Genomic DNA, 16852 nt, shown 5'->3' on the forward strand with positions numbered 1-16852 from the left:
CATGCTGAGTGAAATGAGTCAGAAGGAGAGGGACAGACATAGAATGACTGCATTCATTTATGTAATATATATATATATGTATTATAAGAAGACTAATATCTCTAACCATGGAAACAGGGAAAACAGGGGTTAGGAGTACTGGTCAATGGTTGGAACTAATTGCAAGTGTATGGAGGGTTGAGGGTAGATAAAATAGATAAGAGACCAGTATGACAATAATAGCTAGGAATGACCATGCTGGACAAGATCTGAGGGTTAAAAGTAGGTAAAGAGATTTTCTTGATAACCTTTCAGTATCAATATTGCAAACCACAGTGCCCTAAAGGATAGAAAGAGAGTGCAAGACAGAGGGGTGGGGGTGAGGGGGGAAGCGCCTGCCATAAAGGCAGGCAGGGGATGAGCAGTGGTGGATGATTGGAGGAAACCTGGGAACACTGGTGCTGGGAAATGTACACTGGTGGAGGGATGGTTGTTGGAATACTGTATGACTGAAATCCAATCATGAACAGCTTCGTAAAGATCTCATAGTGATTCAATTTAAAAATTAAAAATAAAGATTGGGGGAAACACTAAGATAAGGGTAGGGGTAAGAGGGCACTCTGGTGGAGAGTACTGAGCTGGAATGTGTCATTCATGAAATGCTATCACTGTGTTGGTTTACAATACTGTTTACATTGCGTTGTAAACAGTATTGTAAATTGATGTAAATAGTATTGTAAACCACAATGCCTTAAAGTAAAAAAATTTAAATTTTTTTTTTAATTTTAAAGAGTCTACTAATGGTTAAAACTTTAATAGTAAAAAATAGTTAAAAATTTCACACCACATTTCATACCACAGAGACTGGCCCACATTCAAAAGAACAAAAACAACCGATGCTGGCGCGGATGTGGTGAGAAAGGGACCCTCCTTCACTGCTGGTGGGAATGCCGACTTGTCCAACCCTTTTGGAAAACAGTATGGACGATTCTCAAAAAATTAGAATTTGAGCTCCTGTTTGATCCAGCAATACCACTCCTGGGAATTTATCCCAGAGAGGCAAAAAAGTATAGTCGAAGTGACATCTGTACTTGTTTGCTCATTGCAGCACTCTTTACAATAGCCTGAATCTGGAAAAAACCTGAGTGTCCGAGAACAGATGACTGGTTAAAGAAACTGGTACATTTACACAATGGAGTACTATGTCGCTGTTAGAAAAGATGAAGTCATGAAATTTACATACAAGTGGTACTACATGAAAAGTATCATGTTAAGCGAAGTGAGTCAGAAAGAACGGGATAGACACAGAAAGATTGCATTTATCTGGGGAACATAAAAGGTAAAGGTAAAGGCCCTCCCGTTGTTCGTCGATGTGCTCGAGCAGGCCCAGTAACGTCTCCATTGGAGACTTTGTTGTTACTGTGTTTGGCATATCGAATACGTCACAGGGAGCTTGCCAGGCTCTGCTGTGCGGGCGACATACTCTCGGTAGCTTGCCGGGCTGCAACAAAATGGGAGACTAAAACCCAGGATTGGCCGAGATTAGTACCAGGAATTTTGCTACTTGACTTGGAGGCCAGCCACACGTGCTAGGGGAAAAGGAAGCTCAGATAGAGAAGGGAGCATCAAATAAAGGGTGCTGGGAGGATCCTCCCAGGATGGGAGAAGTATGCTGAAAGTAGACTATAGACCAAACATGATTGCCACTCAATGCCTCTCTTGCAAACCACAGGACCAAAAGGAGAGAGAGAGAACAAAAGGGAATGCCCAGCCAAAGAGGCAGGTTGGGATGGGGGGGGGAGGGGGGAGGGATGCTGGGACCCGTGGTGGTTGAGGATGAGCGCAGGTGGAGGGATGGGTATTTGATCATTGTATAACTGAAAACCAAGCACAAAAATTTGTAAGTTTATAACTGTACCTCATGGTGTTTCACTAATTAAAAAAAAGAAAAGAAAAGAAAAAAATAGTTAAAAATTTAAATAATTAAAAAAATAGTTAAAAATTGCCCAGCTCAGATGAGATCCCCAGTTGCCGCCCATGAATAGCTCCTCCGCTTCCGAATGGCCATGATCCCAGAGGCACACAAACCAATCTCAGAACCCAGCGGCTTCTGGCAGAAATGCTTCTGAACTGTGAACTAAGCTATGGCCTGTGCTACCCGGGGACGGGAAGGGTGTTTGTCTCTCTGCCTTTCCCCTCGGCAGCAGCATGGTGACTGCCATCTTTCAGAGCCTGTTGGACAGAAAGGCTTGGACATGAGCTTTCAGTGATGGGGTACACGAGGCCTCTCGGGATGGGGAGTGGAACTGGCCCTTCCTCCCACCTGGACGAGACCCCAAGTTGCTGCCCATGACTCCTTTGCTCCTGAACGGCCATGATCCCAGAGGCACACAAACCAATCTTGGAACCCAGTGGCTTCTGGTAGAAATCCCTCTGGACTTAATTACTAAAATACCAGAAATCCAAAATCGCGTGGCCACTGTTCTGGCCACATGACATCATATACTCTTCATTATCAGCAACAGAAAACAAATTATCTAATGATGCATTTCCGGCAGGTCTGATTGTTTGGGGAAAATTCCAAACAGTAATAGTGGGTCTTTTGTTGAAAAATTGAATGTAATCAAACTAAAGAGATAGTAAAGTGAAAATCATCTGCCACACAGGCAGGGGGAGGGATGGGATGGAGGGTATACTGGGGTTCTTGGTGGTGGAACATGCGCACTGGTGAAAAGATGGGTGTTTGATCATTGTATGACCGAGACTTAAACCTGACAGCTTTGTAACTGTTCTCACAGTGATTCAATAAAAAATAAATAAATAAAATAATGTTTTTAAATTTTTAAGAGTCTACTAATAGTTAAAACTTCGAGTAACTCCTTTTATCAAATGTTAAGATGACATTTTATTTCACTTTCTACCATGTCTTCAGGGAAGTACAGATCCATAGTCCCATTACTCTATGTTAGAGATTGCTATGTTAAACATCCTCTCTAGCCACATAATTGGGAAGGAATAAATGACTATATTCCAAGGCTGCAATTATAAACTATATAAAATCTATATGTTATGTTTAATAAAGACCATTTGAATACAGCTCAGATCTTTTGTGGAAGGGAAGAGTGCAGCCTATTATAAGTCAGCTGGCACTGAGCTTGGCTGTGGCTGAAGCCAGAGTCACCAACCAAGTGGAAACTTAGTGTAATCAAATTATCTTTCAAAATCCTCTAAGAAAGATGCAACAATTATAACAGCTTCTCCTAATATATGAAGCAAATGTTGATTGACTTTACGAAGTAGTTCTGAAGGGCTGGAGCAATAGCACAGAGGGTAGGGCATTTGCCTTGCAAGTGGCCAACCTGGGTTTGATTCCCAGCATCCCATATGGTCCCCCAAGCACGGCCAGGAGTAATTCCTGAGTGCAGAGCCAGGAGTAACCCCTGAGCATCGCCGGGTATGATCCCCCCCCCCACCAAAAAAAGAAGTAGTTCTAAAATAATTATTGCAGATTTCAGTATCTCACTTTTAATAGTAGATAGGACCAAATAGAAGGATAATAAGGAAATAAAGGAAACTAAACAGACTTAAATTAATCAGATATGCAGACATAACATTCTACCCAACAACAGTAGGTTATACATTCTTCTTAAAAACAGATAAACAGTCACCAGGATAATACGTATGTTGGGCCAAAAAAAAGTGCCCAGTGAATTTTCAAAGTCTTAAATCATACAAAATATACTATTCAGTCACAATTAATTAAACTAGAATTCAAAAGCAGAAGGAAAACAAAAATTCACAAGTTTGTGGATATTGAACAATATCCTCTTAAACAAATAACTTTTTGACTACTAGTATGAAATCCAAAAAAATCGAAATAAAGTACAACATACCCAAAAAAGACACAATTTTAAGAGGGAAATTTATAGTTTTAAATGCCTACATTTTTTCCCTAAAAGATGACCTCAGATAGTGATCTAATTTTATTTTTTTAAAGAAACCAAACTAAGTTCAATACTAGCATTAACAAAAAACAAACACTATCCTCCCATTGTTTATCAATTTGCTCGAGCGGGCCCAATAACATCTCCATTTTTTTTTGAAACTTGTTCTTACTCTGTTTGGCATATTGAATACATCACAGGTAGCTTGCCAGGCTTTTCCCTGCAGGAGAGATACTCTCGGTAGCGTGCCGGGGTCTCTGAGAGGGACAGAGGAATCGAACCCGGCTCAGCCAGGCTGGCTGCGCACAAGGCAAATGCCCTACCACTGTGCTATCACTCCAGCCTGTGTGTAATAGCACAATGGGTAGGGCACTTGCCTTGCATGCAGCCAACCTGGGCCAACCCCGGTTCAATTCCACCGCCCCTCTCAGAAAGCCCAGCACGCTACCGAGAGTATCTCGCCTGCACGGCAAAGCCTGGCAAGCTACTCGTGATGTATTCTATATGCCAAATATATATATATATATATATATATATATATATTTAATATGCCAAACACAATGCTAGCATAAGAAATGAAATTTAAAAAAAAAGTTTGGAGAGATAGAGAACTTTAAAAAATTGAAAAAAAACTAATCAAAAATTAATTCTTTGCAGGGCTGGAAAGATAGTATAGAGATTAAGTCACTTGACTTACACACAGCTAACCATGGCTCAGCTAGTACCCATAAGGTCCCCCAAACTCACCAGAAGTGCTCTCTGAATCCAGGACCAGGAGTAAACTCTAAGCACAGCTGAGTGTAGTTTTTTGAGTTTTTCTTTTCTTTTTTTTTTTTTTTTGGAGGGGGTCACACCCAGCAATGTTCAGGGCTTACTCCTAGCTCTGCACTCAGAAATCACTCCCGGCAGTACTCGGGGGACTATATGGGATCCTGAGGATGGGGATCTTACCCAGTCTTACCCTGCAAGGCAAACACTCTCCACACTGTAATATTGTTCTGGCCCCTGAGTATAGTTTAAAAGACAACAACAAAAAGCAATTGATTATTTGGGGAAAACAATCAGTTAACAAGTCTTTAACTAGACAAAGAAGTAACAAACAATTATAAGATAACAGTATATTCAATCATGTCAACAAATTAGATGATCTGGATGAAGAGGAAAAAAACTTAGAAACATACAAAACTACAAAAACTGATTCAAGAGAAATAGAAAAATCTCAACAAATCTATAAGTAAAGATATTGAATCAATAATCTTAAACCTTTTCACAAAGGAAAGACCAAGACCAGATGACTTCACAGGTAATTCTTACAAACATTTAAAGAATGAACTGTATTCCTTTTCAAATTCCTCTCACAAAGAGATAAAGGAAGAGGAAAGAAAAGAGGTGTGGAGGGAAGAAGATCAGGAGAAAGGGAGGAAAGAGGAGGAGGAACAGGAGGAAAAGAAGGACGAAAAGAAGAACACTTTCTAGCCTGTTCTGTGTGGTCAGTTTACTTTGATACATAATCAGACATTGAAAGAAAATAAAACTGCAGATCAATATTCCATATTAATTAGATCCAAAAGTCTTTAACTTAATGCTCAAAAACTAAATCAGCAGCATACTAAAAGAAATATTTGTCAAGACAAAGTGAGATTTATCTCAGGAAAGTTGGAGTCATTCAACATATAAATTAATGTAGTATACCATCTCAATAAAATCAGTAAGAGGTGAGTAAGTTTTGATGCTGAGAAAACATATGACTATATTGAACATGGTAAAAACACACATGTAAAATATAGGAATAGAAAAAATATGCCACAACTTAAATTTAAAGAAAACCACAGCTAATATCTGACTTGGTGGTGGAAGATTAAAAGCTTTACCTCTGTGATCTGGAGGAAGACAAAAAAAACTGCGGTAAGGCGTTTGCCTTGCACGCAGCCAACATGGCCGACCCGAGTTCGATTCCTCCGCCCCTCTCGGAGAGCCCGGCAAGCTACCGAGAGTATCTTGCCCGCACAGCAGAGCCTGGCAAGCTCCCTGTCACGTATTCATATGCTAAACACAGTAACAACAAAGTCTCCAATGGAGATGTTACTGGGCCCACTCGAGCAAATCAATGATCAACGGGAGGGCCTTTACCTTTTACCTTTTACCTTGCTTCTATTCAATGTTGTACAGGAAGCCCTAACCAGTATAGTTAGGCAGAGAAAGGAGATAAAAGGTGTCCATGCTAATTAGGAAGAGATAAAATTATATTCTTTGATAGCACAATTTTAGAACATTGTAGAATATTTTAAAGAATAAAAAAATACCTATAGAACCAATAAAAGATTTCAGCAAAGTTGCAGGGCACAATAAAATAATTTGTTGTCTATATCACCAACTAACAATTTAAAAACAGAATAATTCTATTTTGATGCAATAGCATGAAAAAGAGGTAAATACTTTGGAATAAAATAATCTAAGACTTATATGCTGAGTACTACAAAATATTTCCAAAATAAATGTTGCTAAATCTAAATAAATGTAAGGGAAACTGCCTTTATGGTTCTGGAGACTTAATATTACTAAGTTGGCAGTACTGGTGTTATGGGGGATAATTCCAGAAGTAGAGCACCTGCCTTATATGTGTGAAGCCCTGAATTCTGTCTTCAGTACTGTACGGCCTCCTGACCATTGCCAGGTAGTGAATCTACTGGGGAGAAAAGTAAGGAAATACTACCCAACGCAGTCTATAATTTCAATTTCATGCAATACTAATGGAGTCCTCTCAAAATAGCTCTTTGGTAGTGGGGGAAGGGACATACATGGAAAAGTCAATCCTAATGTCTTGGGAAGAAATCCTAAATAATCAAAACAAATAATCAAAATCATTTTGAGAATTATAAAAAATAAAGAATTCATAATTTAAAATTTCAAAATTTTATACAAATTAATAATAAAACTTGCATGGAACTTGAATAAAATAGAGAGCAATACAATAAAACTGGGTCTCCAGAATTAAAACTATTTTCTTGATCAGATTTATCATTAAATCTTTATCACTAGGAAAGTGGAAAGCATAATCATAAGATACCTCTTTACAACACACTGGTATGGATTTATTTAAAAATGTGGGAGATCAGAGTCATAGTACAGCAGGTAGAATGCTTGCTTGCACGAGGTCAACCTAGGTTCCATCCCCAGCACCACATATGGTTCTGTGAGCCTCAGCAAGTGATTCCTGAGTGCAGAGCCAGGAGTAGATTGAGAACTACCAGGAGTGTGGCCATCCCAAAACTAACTAAATAAATAAAAATGTGGGAGAGAAGGAAATAACAAATATTGGTAAGGACCCTAAAAAATTGGAACTGTCACATAATGCTAATAGAAATGCAAAATTGTGCTGCGGTGGGAATTAGTTTGATGACTCCTCCAAAAGTTATCTATATATTTACTGGATCACTGAGCCTTTGGATTCCTAGCTTCACACGTGGAACAACTGAAAAAAACAGAGAGAATAAAAAAAAAAGAGAATACTTGACATCAAAGTTCAGAGAAGCACTATTCAGAAAAACCAGATGAGGGGAACAACCCACTGTTCATCAGTGGAACAGTAGACCAACAGATGTGTCATATCCACACAACAGGCAAGTACTCTGCTTTGGAAAGAAGTATTCATACAGTCTATAAAGTGGATTACACCCTAAACAATATGAGAGGCGAGAAACCAGACCCAAGACATCCAGTATTTCATGAAACACTGTGCAATGAGCCAGTCACAGAGGGGAGATGGCCACAGAGAAAGGGGCTGGACAGTCCCCAGGAAAGGGAAACACTAGAAGGGAGACGGTACTCTGAAGTCCTGAGTCCCCCCTGACTGTTCTTCCAAGTCATATGTGCATGATCTTTGATGTCTGGTAGTCTCTTTGTTAAGAAAAACAAGTGTTGTGTTTTATAACATATAAGCCAAATTCACATTTTTTCCAGGGGTGGTGGTGCACACCTGGCTCTGCTTCAGGCTTACTCCTGGTTCTGTGCTCAGGGATCATTCCTGGATCACTCCTGGTGAGATTCAAAGAACCTATGTGGTGCCTGGGAGAGAATCAGGTTGGCTATGTGCTAGGCAAATGCCTTGTTTGTCCTACTATCTTTCTAGTCTCCTGAATCAATATTTCTAATTATAAATTCTATAAGCATTAATTTAATCATCCAGTAGAATTCTGAAAGCTACTCTATTTTTGAGAAGGAATTAGTGGTTTTTTAAATAAACGTATTTTTGACATCAATGTAATTTTTTCTTTAGGGAAATTGTGGGTTATTCTGGTGGTCCAAAAATGCACAGCTCAAACCTGGGTGACGTGCTTTTATAACAACTTTCCCATAGATATGTTAGCTGAAAAATTCAGGTAGGGTTGTGCGTAGGGGTAACTAACTGTATAATTTTTTTAACTTGCTTCTTGTTTGAAATTTGGTATGAAAAGTATTAGGGAATCCCTTACTACTTTATAGATGTGGACAGGGTATGATTATTAAACTTCAAATAACTGTCTCCTCATTAAACTCTATCTTTATCAATGATCTGTGTGAGTTGATTTGACTCTAAGGGTTTTCAAATCCTATTTTAGGGAAAATTTTCATCAAATAAATTACTGGGAACTTTTACTTTTAATGTAATTTATTTAATTACTTTTTTCATTTTTTAAGTAAGCATAAAAGTAAAAGTAAAGTAAAGGCCCTCCCATTGATCGTCGATTTGCTCGAGCGGGCGATAATTATTATCTGAAAATTGGGCCAGAGATAAAGTAGAGCATATAATTTGCCTGCCTTACATTTAACAAGAAGGCCCATGAACTCAGGTTTTATCCCTAGCACCATATATAGTCCCTCAAGTTCCACTAAGGAATGATCCCTGAGCACAGAAGAAGCTCTGAGCACCGCCAGGGATAGCCCAAACCCCCCCCAAAAAAAAATTTTACTTGAAAACTCACCAATGCTGCCTTTGTTGACCTTGAAGACATTGTGCCAAGTGAACAAGTCACAAAAAGTAAATTCTAGCTGATTCCACTTAAATGAGGTCCTTGAAATAGTCGAATTCATGGAGACTATTGTAGAACGGTAGGAACAGGGGCCGGGGAAACAATGGAGAGTTAGTTTTGAAGGAGCACAGAGTTTCAATTTTGAGGGAGAAAAAATTCTGGAGATAAATAGTGATGATGGCTTGCACTACCCCACCAATAATTTTAATGCTCTTGAGCTATTCACTTTAAAATGGTTGCAGTGGACTGAAGACGGAATACAGCATGTGGGGCCTTGCACGCGACTGACTGGGTTTGATCCCTGACACTCTGGAACCTGAATTCAAAGCCAGGATAAGTGAGCTCCCCTGGGTATGGCCCTAAAACAAAACACAAACGGTTGAAGTGGTCAGTTTGAAGTTACGTATATTTCATCTCAATTGGAAATAATAGAACCTGAGCAAAAGCGCCTCCCCTAGAGACTGAGCACGGTTTCCCCTTTAGCGACATTGTCCTCTTCTTGGGGACTTACTTAGTCCAAGCACACTGCATCCAACCTCTGACTGTTTCTTCCAGGAAGAAAACTCGCCATCCATGGAGCTAATAGCCTTGCAGATAGAAGACGAGGAGATCACCCTGAACGAGAAGCCACGGAAGTACCTTAAGCGAGTCTACGAGCAAAGCATCTATAAGTCGCTGGTGGAGAAGAGCATCCTGGACTACCTGCACTACAATCACTACCACCTGCCCATGTATGCCTGGCCAGGCATCATTTAGTTCTGGTCCTGGGCTCGGAAATCTGGTGTCCTGAAGTCTGGCTGAACAACACATGGGTGAGTTTCTTTTCCACATCCATTGACGCCTGGAATTTTCTGTCACTCCAGAAGGTGGCGCATGGCTGTCTGCCTCTATTCTGGGGCAGGACAAGGCTCTTAATACCATATCCGTTCCTGTGCAGAATAAACCATCTTAACAATAAAATGTGGTTGTAATGTATAAAATTTGTATGTGTGTTTACTTTGTTTTTATTCTGTTTGATTTTCTGAAATGTCTTGCCTTAATTATGTTGAATCTCGTGTGTTTCTCCACCAGTATTATTGAGCAGAAACTCTTCTGCCAGGAATGAAAAATTAGAAAATTAGATGATGAGAAATTAATTTGGTAACTCAGCATCAGAAGGTCTGAATGTGTAGGCAAGTTTACACAAACTTTTGAACGAAGGTCCATCTTTTACTTCACGCTGTAGATCAGGAACATGAATGCTTGGAAACCCTTTAAGGTGGCACAGGTCTTAGGTTAGAAAACAGCAGGGATGGATCACTCTGCTTCATTTCTTTTGACCCTTGGCACTGTTGCATCCACATCTGTCAGCAGCCCCTGAGATATGTCACTAGTAAGTGGGGCAGAAATCTTCTTTCTTAGAAAGAAACTAAAACACATGCAGATTCAGTAACCAGCAGGGACAACACCCAAGATTGACATTTATTTTGACAGATACAACGTGGTACAACTTGTTACTGGCATATTTGACCAACAGCACTTATACTTGGTTTTTATATATACAGCTTCAGTTTTTGTTTATATTCTGCATTTGCACTGACATTTAACAAAAGTCTGTGCCCTTATGAGGGTCACACAGTCCTTAGGGATAACAGTCAGAGTTGCCATCATACAATTATGCACCATTGTAATCATGCAGCATTAAAATATCAAATGTATGCTTCTCAAAACTAAATTGTTCTACCACACTAGACTCAAATTCTTTGACCACAGGCAAAAGCAAGCCATAAACTCCACTAATTACTTTAGACAAATGTTTAGCCCAAATGTATAGGTCATTTCGGGGGAGGGTCCAGCTCCAGCCATATGGTACAAACCGTAACTTGAACAGAGAACAATCACGATGGCTTCACCCTCCAAGCTGCAGGCTCAACACACATGGATGAGTATGTCAGCTCAAGAACTTGTTCCTCCTGCTCCTGTCCCCAGAGAGAAGCATGGTTCAGATTCATCAGCAAATGGGGACCTTTCTGTGATGAACCCTGGCAGCCTGGGGTTGGAATGAACAAAACCACTTCAGAGAATCGACCGTTATCATTCTTGTGATCAAGTATTCCCATAAAGAAGCTTTTGTCACATAAAGTGGCCCCAAATAGCAGTGCCAACCTTAATAGCAAATTATGCATAAATTGGGGAGTTTTCCTTTGCCTCCTTTTGTTTTAATAGGCTAGGCTTGGACCCCTATAATTATCGTGGTGGGTTTGAAAATGTGGAAAGAAAACTTTTTTGTCTCTTAAGTATATTGGATATTCTAACTTGTTATCTAGAAAGCAAGTCATTTCCCGCCAGAGTTAGCATATAGACACAGGCTTGTGCATTTTGTTTTGAGAAACAACTTTCCTAAGAATAAGACGCATTGGCTAAGAATAAAAGGTGCCACCATAGCTTAAAATGAGCTGCTTTAAGAGTTTTGCTGCTGATAAAGTCTGATAAAAAAGAACAAGTTTCAAAAAGACTATTTGAATTTCTCTGGCATGCAGGGACACTAAGTGTAGAAAGCCCCTATGTCGATCAGCGTTGTTGCTGTGGAGCTGGAGACCCCTTGGGCACTGAGCCCTTTCTTGGAATTCTATGGTTGTGAACAAAGAATACCGACAAGAAAATACCAACGTTTATTTTCCCAACTTGTAACCCCCTAAATCGCCTCCTATGGTCTTCTGACGTAAGTCAGTTTGTAACGGAGTGGAGTCACCTCCTTTCCAGAAATGGTTTCTTAGAATTTTGTCACACCCAAATATCATGGGAAAGCCAAGGAAAATTTTAAATGAGGCATACAAGAGGTGCGTGTGTGTGTGTGAGAGAGAGAGAGAGAGAGAGAGAGAGAGAGAGAGAGAGAGAGAGAGAGAGAGAGAGAGAGAGAGCCCCATAAGTGAGGGAGTGATTGTGAGCCAAGAAGCCGGTGAGAAGGGCTCGAAAGTCGCCTCGTGTGAGGAGCTGTTGATTGTTTTCTGGTTGAGAGAAGAGGTGATGATAAGGCTGGATAAAGTGAGCGCAGCAACCGGGCACGGCGCCGGCAGCTGTATGCTAATGCTAATGCCGCAGAAACCAAGCCTCCGAGTCCCCCATTAAAGCAGGCGGCCAGGAGGCCACACATCACTGAACAAATAGGCTCTCTCTAGACAAATAAAATAAAATAACACACGTAGGCCTGCGGGGAGGGGCGAGGAGGGGGAAGGGAGCGGAGTGAGTCGGGAGCGAGGCAGGCCCCGAGGAGGGAAGGCGGGAGGAGGGCAGGGGGCGGAGGGGAGGCTGGCGGGAGGACGGGGCTGCGGGCAGGGGTGAGGGAGAGCGGAGCGCTGGAGCGGAGCACCAGAGAGCTGGGAGGGCAAGGACAGGTGGGAGGAGAGGAGGAGGAGAGCCCGAGGAAGAGAGGGAGACTGGGAGCGAGGGGGAAGGGAGGGGGCTGGGGGAGTGGAGTGTGCGGGGAAGGACTATAAGCCCCAGCCTAGGAGCCGGGAAGGAAAGCGGGGCCCGGACAAGCGGGGAAGTGTCGCGTTTTGTCCCCAGGGAGGGAGGCTGGCTCTGTGTCACTGGGGCGGGCGAGGAGGGGTCGGTCGTGGAATGGTACCGACTTTTCTGGGGGGTGCAGGGTGCCTCCTCGGAGACCGAAAGAGGGGAGCGTTGGCGCCACTCCACAGGTGCAAGCCAAGCCCTGGTGCGCTCCGCGTCCAGGCCCATCCCGGTGCGTTCCCGGCAAGGCTCGCTCTGTCCAGCATCCAGCTCCGAGCGTGGCCTGGCCACGCCGTCTGACAGTCAATTCGAGGTCAGCGGCGCCCTACGCGTCGTTCGCTGGCTTTGGAGCCCCCTCCCCTCGCAGCCCGGACGGTGCCAGGCGAGGCCCGAAAACCGAACCAAACCAAACCAACAGCCCCGAGGGCGCTCGGATCGAGCTCGGGACGAGGGGCGCGCGTCGGCGGGACGCGGGGCGCGCCCAGACTGCCGGTGGCGCTTGGAGCTCGAGGGGAGGAAAACACCCGAGCGGTCCCTCCCCGCGCCCCGCGGACGGCGCCGCTCGCGGATTCGCCCTTGTTCGCTCTCTTTCATGCACTCTCCTTTTGTGTGGAATTATTTAAACGGGAGATCCGAGGCAGCTTTATGCTAATGCAGCGAACAAAGGCGGCGGCCGGCGGGCTGGGGGCCCGGAAGGTGCCCCGAGGCCGGTCGGGGCCGGGGGTGGGAGGGGGAGGGCGGCGGGCTGGCGGCCGGGCTGCGCGTGTCTTTCGCGTGCCCGGGGGACGGCACAGCCACCCTCATTCCTGCAAATACAAAAGCCCTCCCCGGGCTCCGACCCAGCGCGGCCCCCCCGGGTCCCGCGGGGCCGGGGAGCAGCGGCCCTGTGGGTGACTCGGGAAAGAGGTCCGCGGTGGAGGACCTGGGAACGGAGGGATGCCGACGACCTGCCCGCATCGCCCTTGGCGCCTACGAACGCGTCGCCCGCTTGGCTGTAGGAGATTTCTCGCCCTCCACTCCTCCCCTCTCGGGCGCTCAGGCTTTGCCCAACCCGGTCGAGTCGATACGCCGCCGCCACCGGACCACCCCTAGACCATTAAGCCCCCCCCCCCCCCCCCCCCCCGCTTTAGCTATTGTTTCCGAGCGCACTGCTTTACAGAAACTTCGGCAGTTTGAAGCTTGGGCTGGGGGACACAGTGAGCCCCAGGTGCACCCAGATCGCGAGTTTGCAGCGCCGGACCCCGGGCATTTATAGAACGCCTGCGGCCCTCAGCTCTGAAGCTGTCAAAGAAAGAACCCAGCACCCGCTCAGCGAGTGAGAGATCCGCCCAGGACCCCTCGGGCTGGAGGAGCACGCGTCCCGACCCTGCTCTCCATCCCTAAGTCCTACTTCGGGGAGGCCCCGCTGAGTGAGGCCCAATCCGTGCCTCGTGTCTCCTTATCTCAACCGTCCCCCGCGTGCTTGGAGCAGCAGCGTGCAAAGGCCCGCAGCCCCAGCGCAGGGCGGAGACGCTTAGCTCTTCTGTGAGGACAAGTCCGTGGGCCTGAGGTTATGCCCGCAGGCGTACAGAGTTTAGAGACCAAACCAGCGGGAGACGACCGACACTTAGAACCCGCATTACGATGTACCGCCTTGCGGGTACTGGCCTGTGCGCGCGGGCCCGCAGCCTGACTCTCCCCAGCCTTGGATTTTGACATTAGTTTCGCATACTTGGACTTTTCAGGTTCCCGCTTATTCTGGCAGTCTTCGTCCAAATTCATTTTCGCCGACGAAGCTAGAAATCACAAATTCAGGAAAAGACCGGACCTACTGAATCTCGTCAAACTATTGTATCTCAACAGTGTTCAGTGGATTCTGCTGGTTTATTTCAGAGCCCTGTCTGGGTTCCTCTATTCCCGCGTACACACAGGCACGCGCGCGCATGCATACACACACACACACACACACACACACACACACACACACAGGCACGCGCGCGCATGCATACACACACACACACACATCTTTATAATTATGGGGGTTGTTATTTGTAAAGGATTCACAAGGTGGCTAACTCTGCTTGTTATCTGTTGAATGAAAGGAGCATTACATATGCAAGACAGACCAAACACCCCTCAATCGGTTGGGGATGGCGAGCCGAGCCCGGGCCCTATTATTCCACAATCCAGATGGGATTCGTGATTAGAAAATAAAATTGGCCAATACTGTCCCGGAATCCCTTTTTCAGTTTATATTTCATCAGCAATATCAATCCTCAAGAGAGCGTGAAAATAATGTCACTGAAATTAAACATTTCAGATAAGCTCATTTTAGGATGTCTAACTTTTTTGAGAACTTGCATTTATGGCAGGGCATTTATGGTATATGAATTTATGCCTTTTAAAAATGAACATGAGAGTTTTCAAGATACATTTCTGTATCTTGAATATATATATACATATATATCTTGAACAAAAGATACATCAGTCTGTTGTTTTTAAAAAATATCACAAACATCAAATTATCAAATATCTTTAGTCCTGATCAACCAACTTGATCAATTGATGAGCAATCCTAACAATTGTCCCGATTACAATTCATGTGGATTCTGTTAGAATCTGTCAAATTTCCTCGTCGGGGTATTTTTGGAGGGAAAACGCGCTACAATTAAATGCCTTCAGGGGACTCAAGCATTAAGCAAAAGTCAGCAAAATCTATCTGTGTGCACAGAGCATTGCAAGAAAATCTTGGTTTCCTTTTTCAGTCAAGCGACATTTTCCTTACAACAGGGCATTTTATCTAGGCTTTTCTATTTATTCCCCAATGCTGGGCGAGGTGGTCCACGATGTGCTCTCGGGGTTCGGTGTGTGCCACAGAAAGTCTGCTTTCGGGTTTCCTCGGACCACTGACGGGAAGAGGGAAAGGAGCAGAGACAAACGAGTGTCCGCTGGGGTATGTGATTGTGTGTGTGTGGGGGGGGGGGGGCGGGGGGTTGGGGGGCTCTTCTCTGTTGTCTTTTCCTGGTGGCACAGGGGCTGGAGGGGGAGGCCTGTCCTCTCTGAAGCCACAGCCTGCCTCTGAGGACAGATTGCCCCCCTCTCCCTCGCCGTCCCCCACCTCTCCTCCCCCACCCCAGCAGCACGCGTCTCTTTTGCGTCCAGATTGGCCGCGACCGCCGCTCAATAGCTGGAGGTTAATTTCCTTCACAAAGGTGAAGGGGCACAGCGCGGGGGGGGGGGGGGTGGCGGGGGGGGTGTTCTCCCAGACAGGCGGCCCCTTTATTTTGCCGTGGCTTGATTGGAGCTCTTGATTTAGCATCTGATGTCAACCCGCAGACAAAATGCTCTCTCCGAATGAAAATGCATGAGGCAGCGCGGAGAGGAAACCAACTTCACTCAGCGCGCTGGGGTACCTCCGCGTCCCGGGCTTTTTCGCCAACTCCACCCGGGTCAGCCCCATCACCCTTGGCAAACAGAGGCTCCTAGCACCTAAGCCGGGCCTTTTCGGGTGTGACAAACCCACGCCCTGGCCATTTAAAAGTTCAGAAATGAAACACACACAGACACAGAGCATTGTTTTGGGAACCCAACCCGCTACGCGTTTCTCCCGTATCCCCAGGTACCGAGCGGGCCAGAGACGGAGAGATGCGGCGCTCGGTAACCAGCTGGAAAGAGGAACCAGCCGGGACCGCGCCCGCCGGGGCAGGGCCTCGCACAGCGCCCGTGCCTGCAGCCTGCTCGGCCCCCGGCCCGCGGCGGGTCGCGCGCGGCCGGCTCCAGGGCTCCTTGGCTCGCAGAGGAGCGGCCGCGCCCCTGCCCGCGCCCCCGCCCGCGCCCTCCTGCCCGCGCCCCTGCCCGCCCTCCTGCCCGAGCCCGCCTGCCCGCGCCCCTGCCAATCGGCGCGCGCCCCTGCCCTCCGCGCCGGCTCGCGGCCCGAGCCCTCCTGACATATTTGGGGCCATTCTTCTCCTTTGTTGCTATTTTGCTCGCGACCCGCGGGTAATCCCCGGGCGGGGGGCGGGGGGGAGCGCATTGTCGCGCTGACGGACGGGCCCATTTGGCGGCGCGGCGCCCCCGGAGGAGGGACACAAAGCCCGGGCACGTGCGCCGCCCCACAGAGGCGCAGCCGACCGTGAAGGGAGGCGGGGCCGGGCGTGTGCCGGGGCCGGGCGGGGCGGCTCGGGCGGGCGGGCGCGGGGCCCGCGCCCTCAGGTACATCTGCCGCACCTACCGCGCGACCCCCGAGCCCGGCCCCCTGGCGGCCGCCGCGTCGCCTTCCCACTCGGCCCGACGGAGGAGCTGCGGGCGCGCTGATTGGCTCCGGGGGAAGCGGGAGGCGAGAACAATGGCCCCCTCCCCCCGTTAAAAGGGAGCGGCGCGCGTGCAGGGCGCAGAGCCGAGCCGCCGGGCGACGGGCTGGGGCTCCGGGGCCCCGGGCGGACGCGACGCGAC

At 46.2% G+C, this 16852-nt stretch overlaps 1 protein-coding gene across 1 annotated transcript in view; it reads left to right on the forward strand.

Annotated features, from left to right (window-relative positions):
* The window catches only part of CFAP61 (cilia and flagella associated protein 61), a 402292-nt gene extending 392365 nt beyond the window's left edge, over nucleotides 1-9927 (forward strand). The window contains exon 25 of the mRNA XM_056121438.1: nucleotides 9488-9927. Coding sequence (XP_055977413.1) covers nucleotides 9488-9688 — 201 coding nt within the window. The 3' untranslated portion in view covers nucleotides 9689-9927. The remainder of the gene's footprint in view (nucleotides 1-9487) is intronic.
* The last annotated feature ends 6925 nt before the right edge of the window (nucleotides 9928-16852 follow it).

Source organism: Sorex fumeus, unplaced genomic scaffold (assembly GCF_029834395.1).
Source record: "Sorex fumeus unplaced genomic scaffold, SorFum_2.1 ptg000044l, whole genome shotgun sequence".
NCBI lineage: Eukaryota > Metazoa > Chordata > Mammalia > Eulipotyphla > Soricidae > Sorex > Sorex fumeus.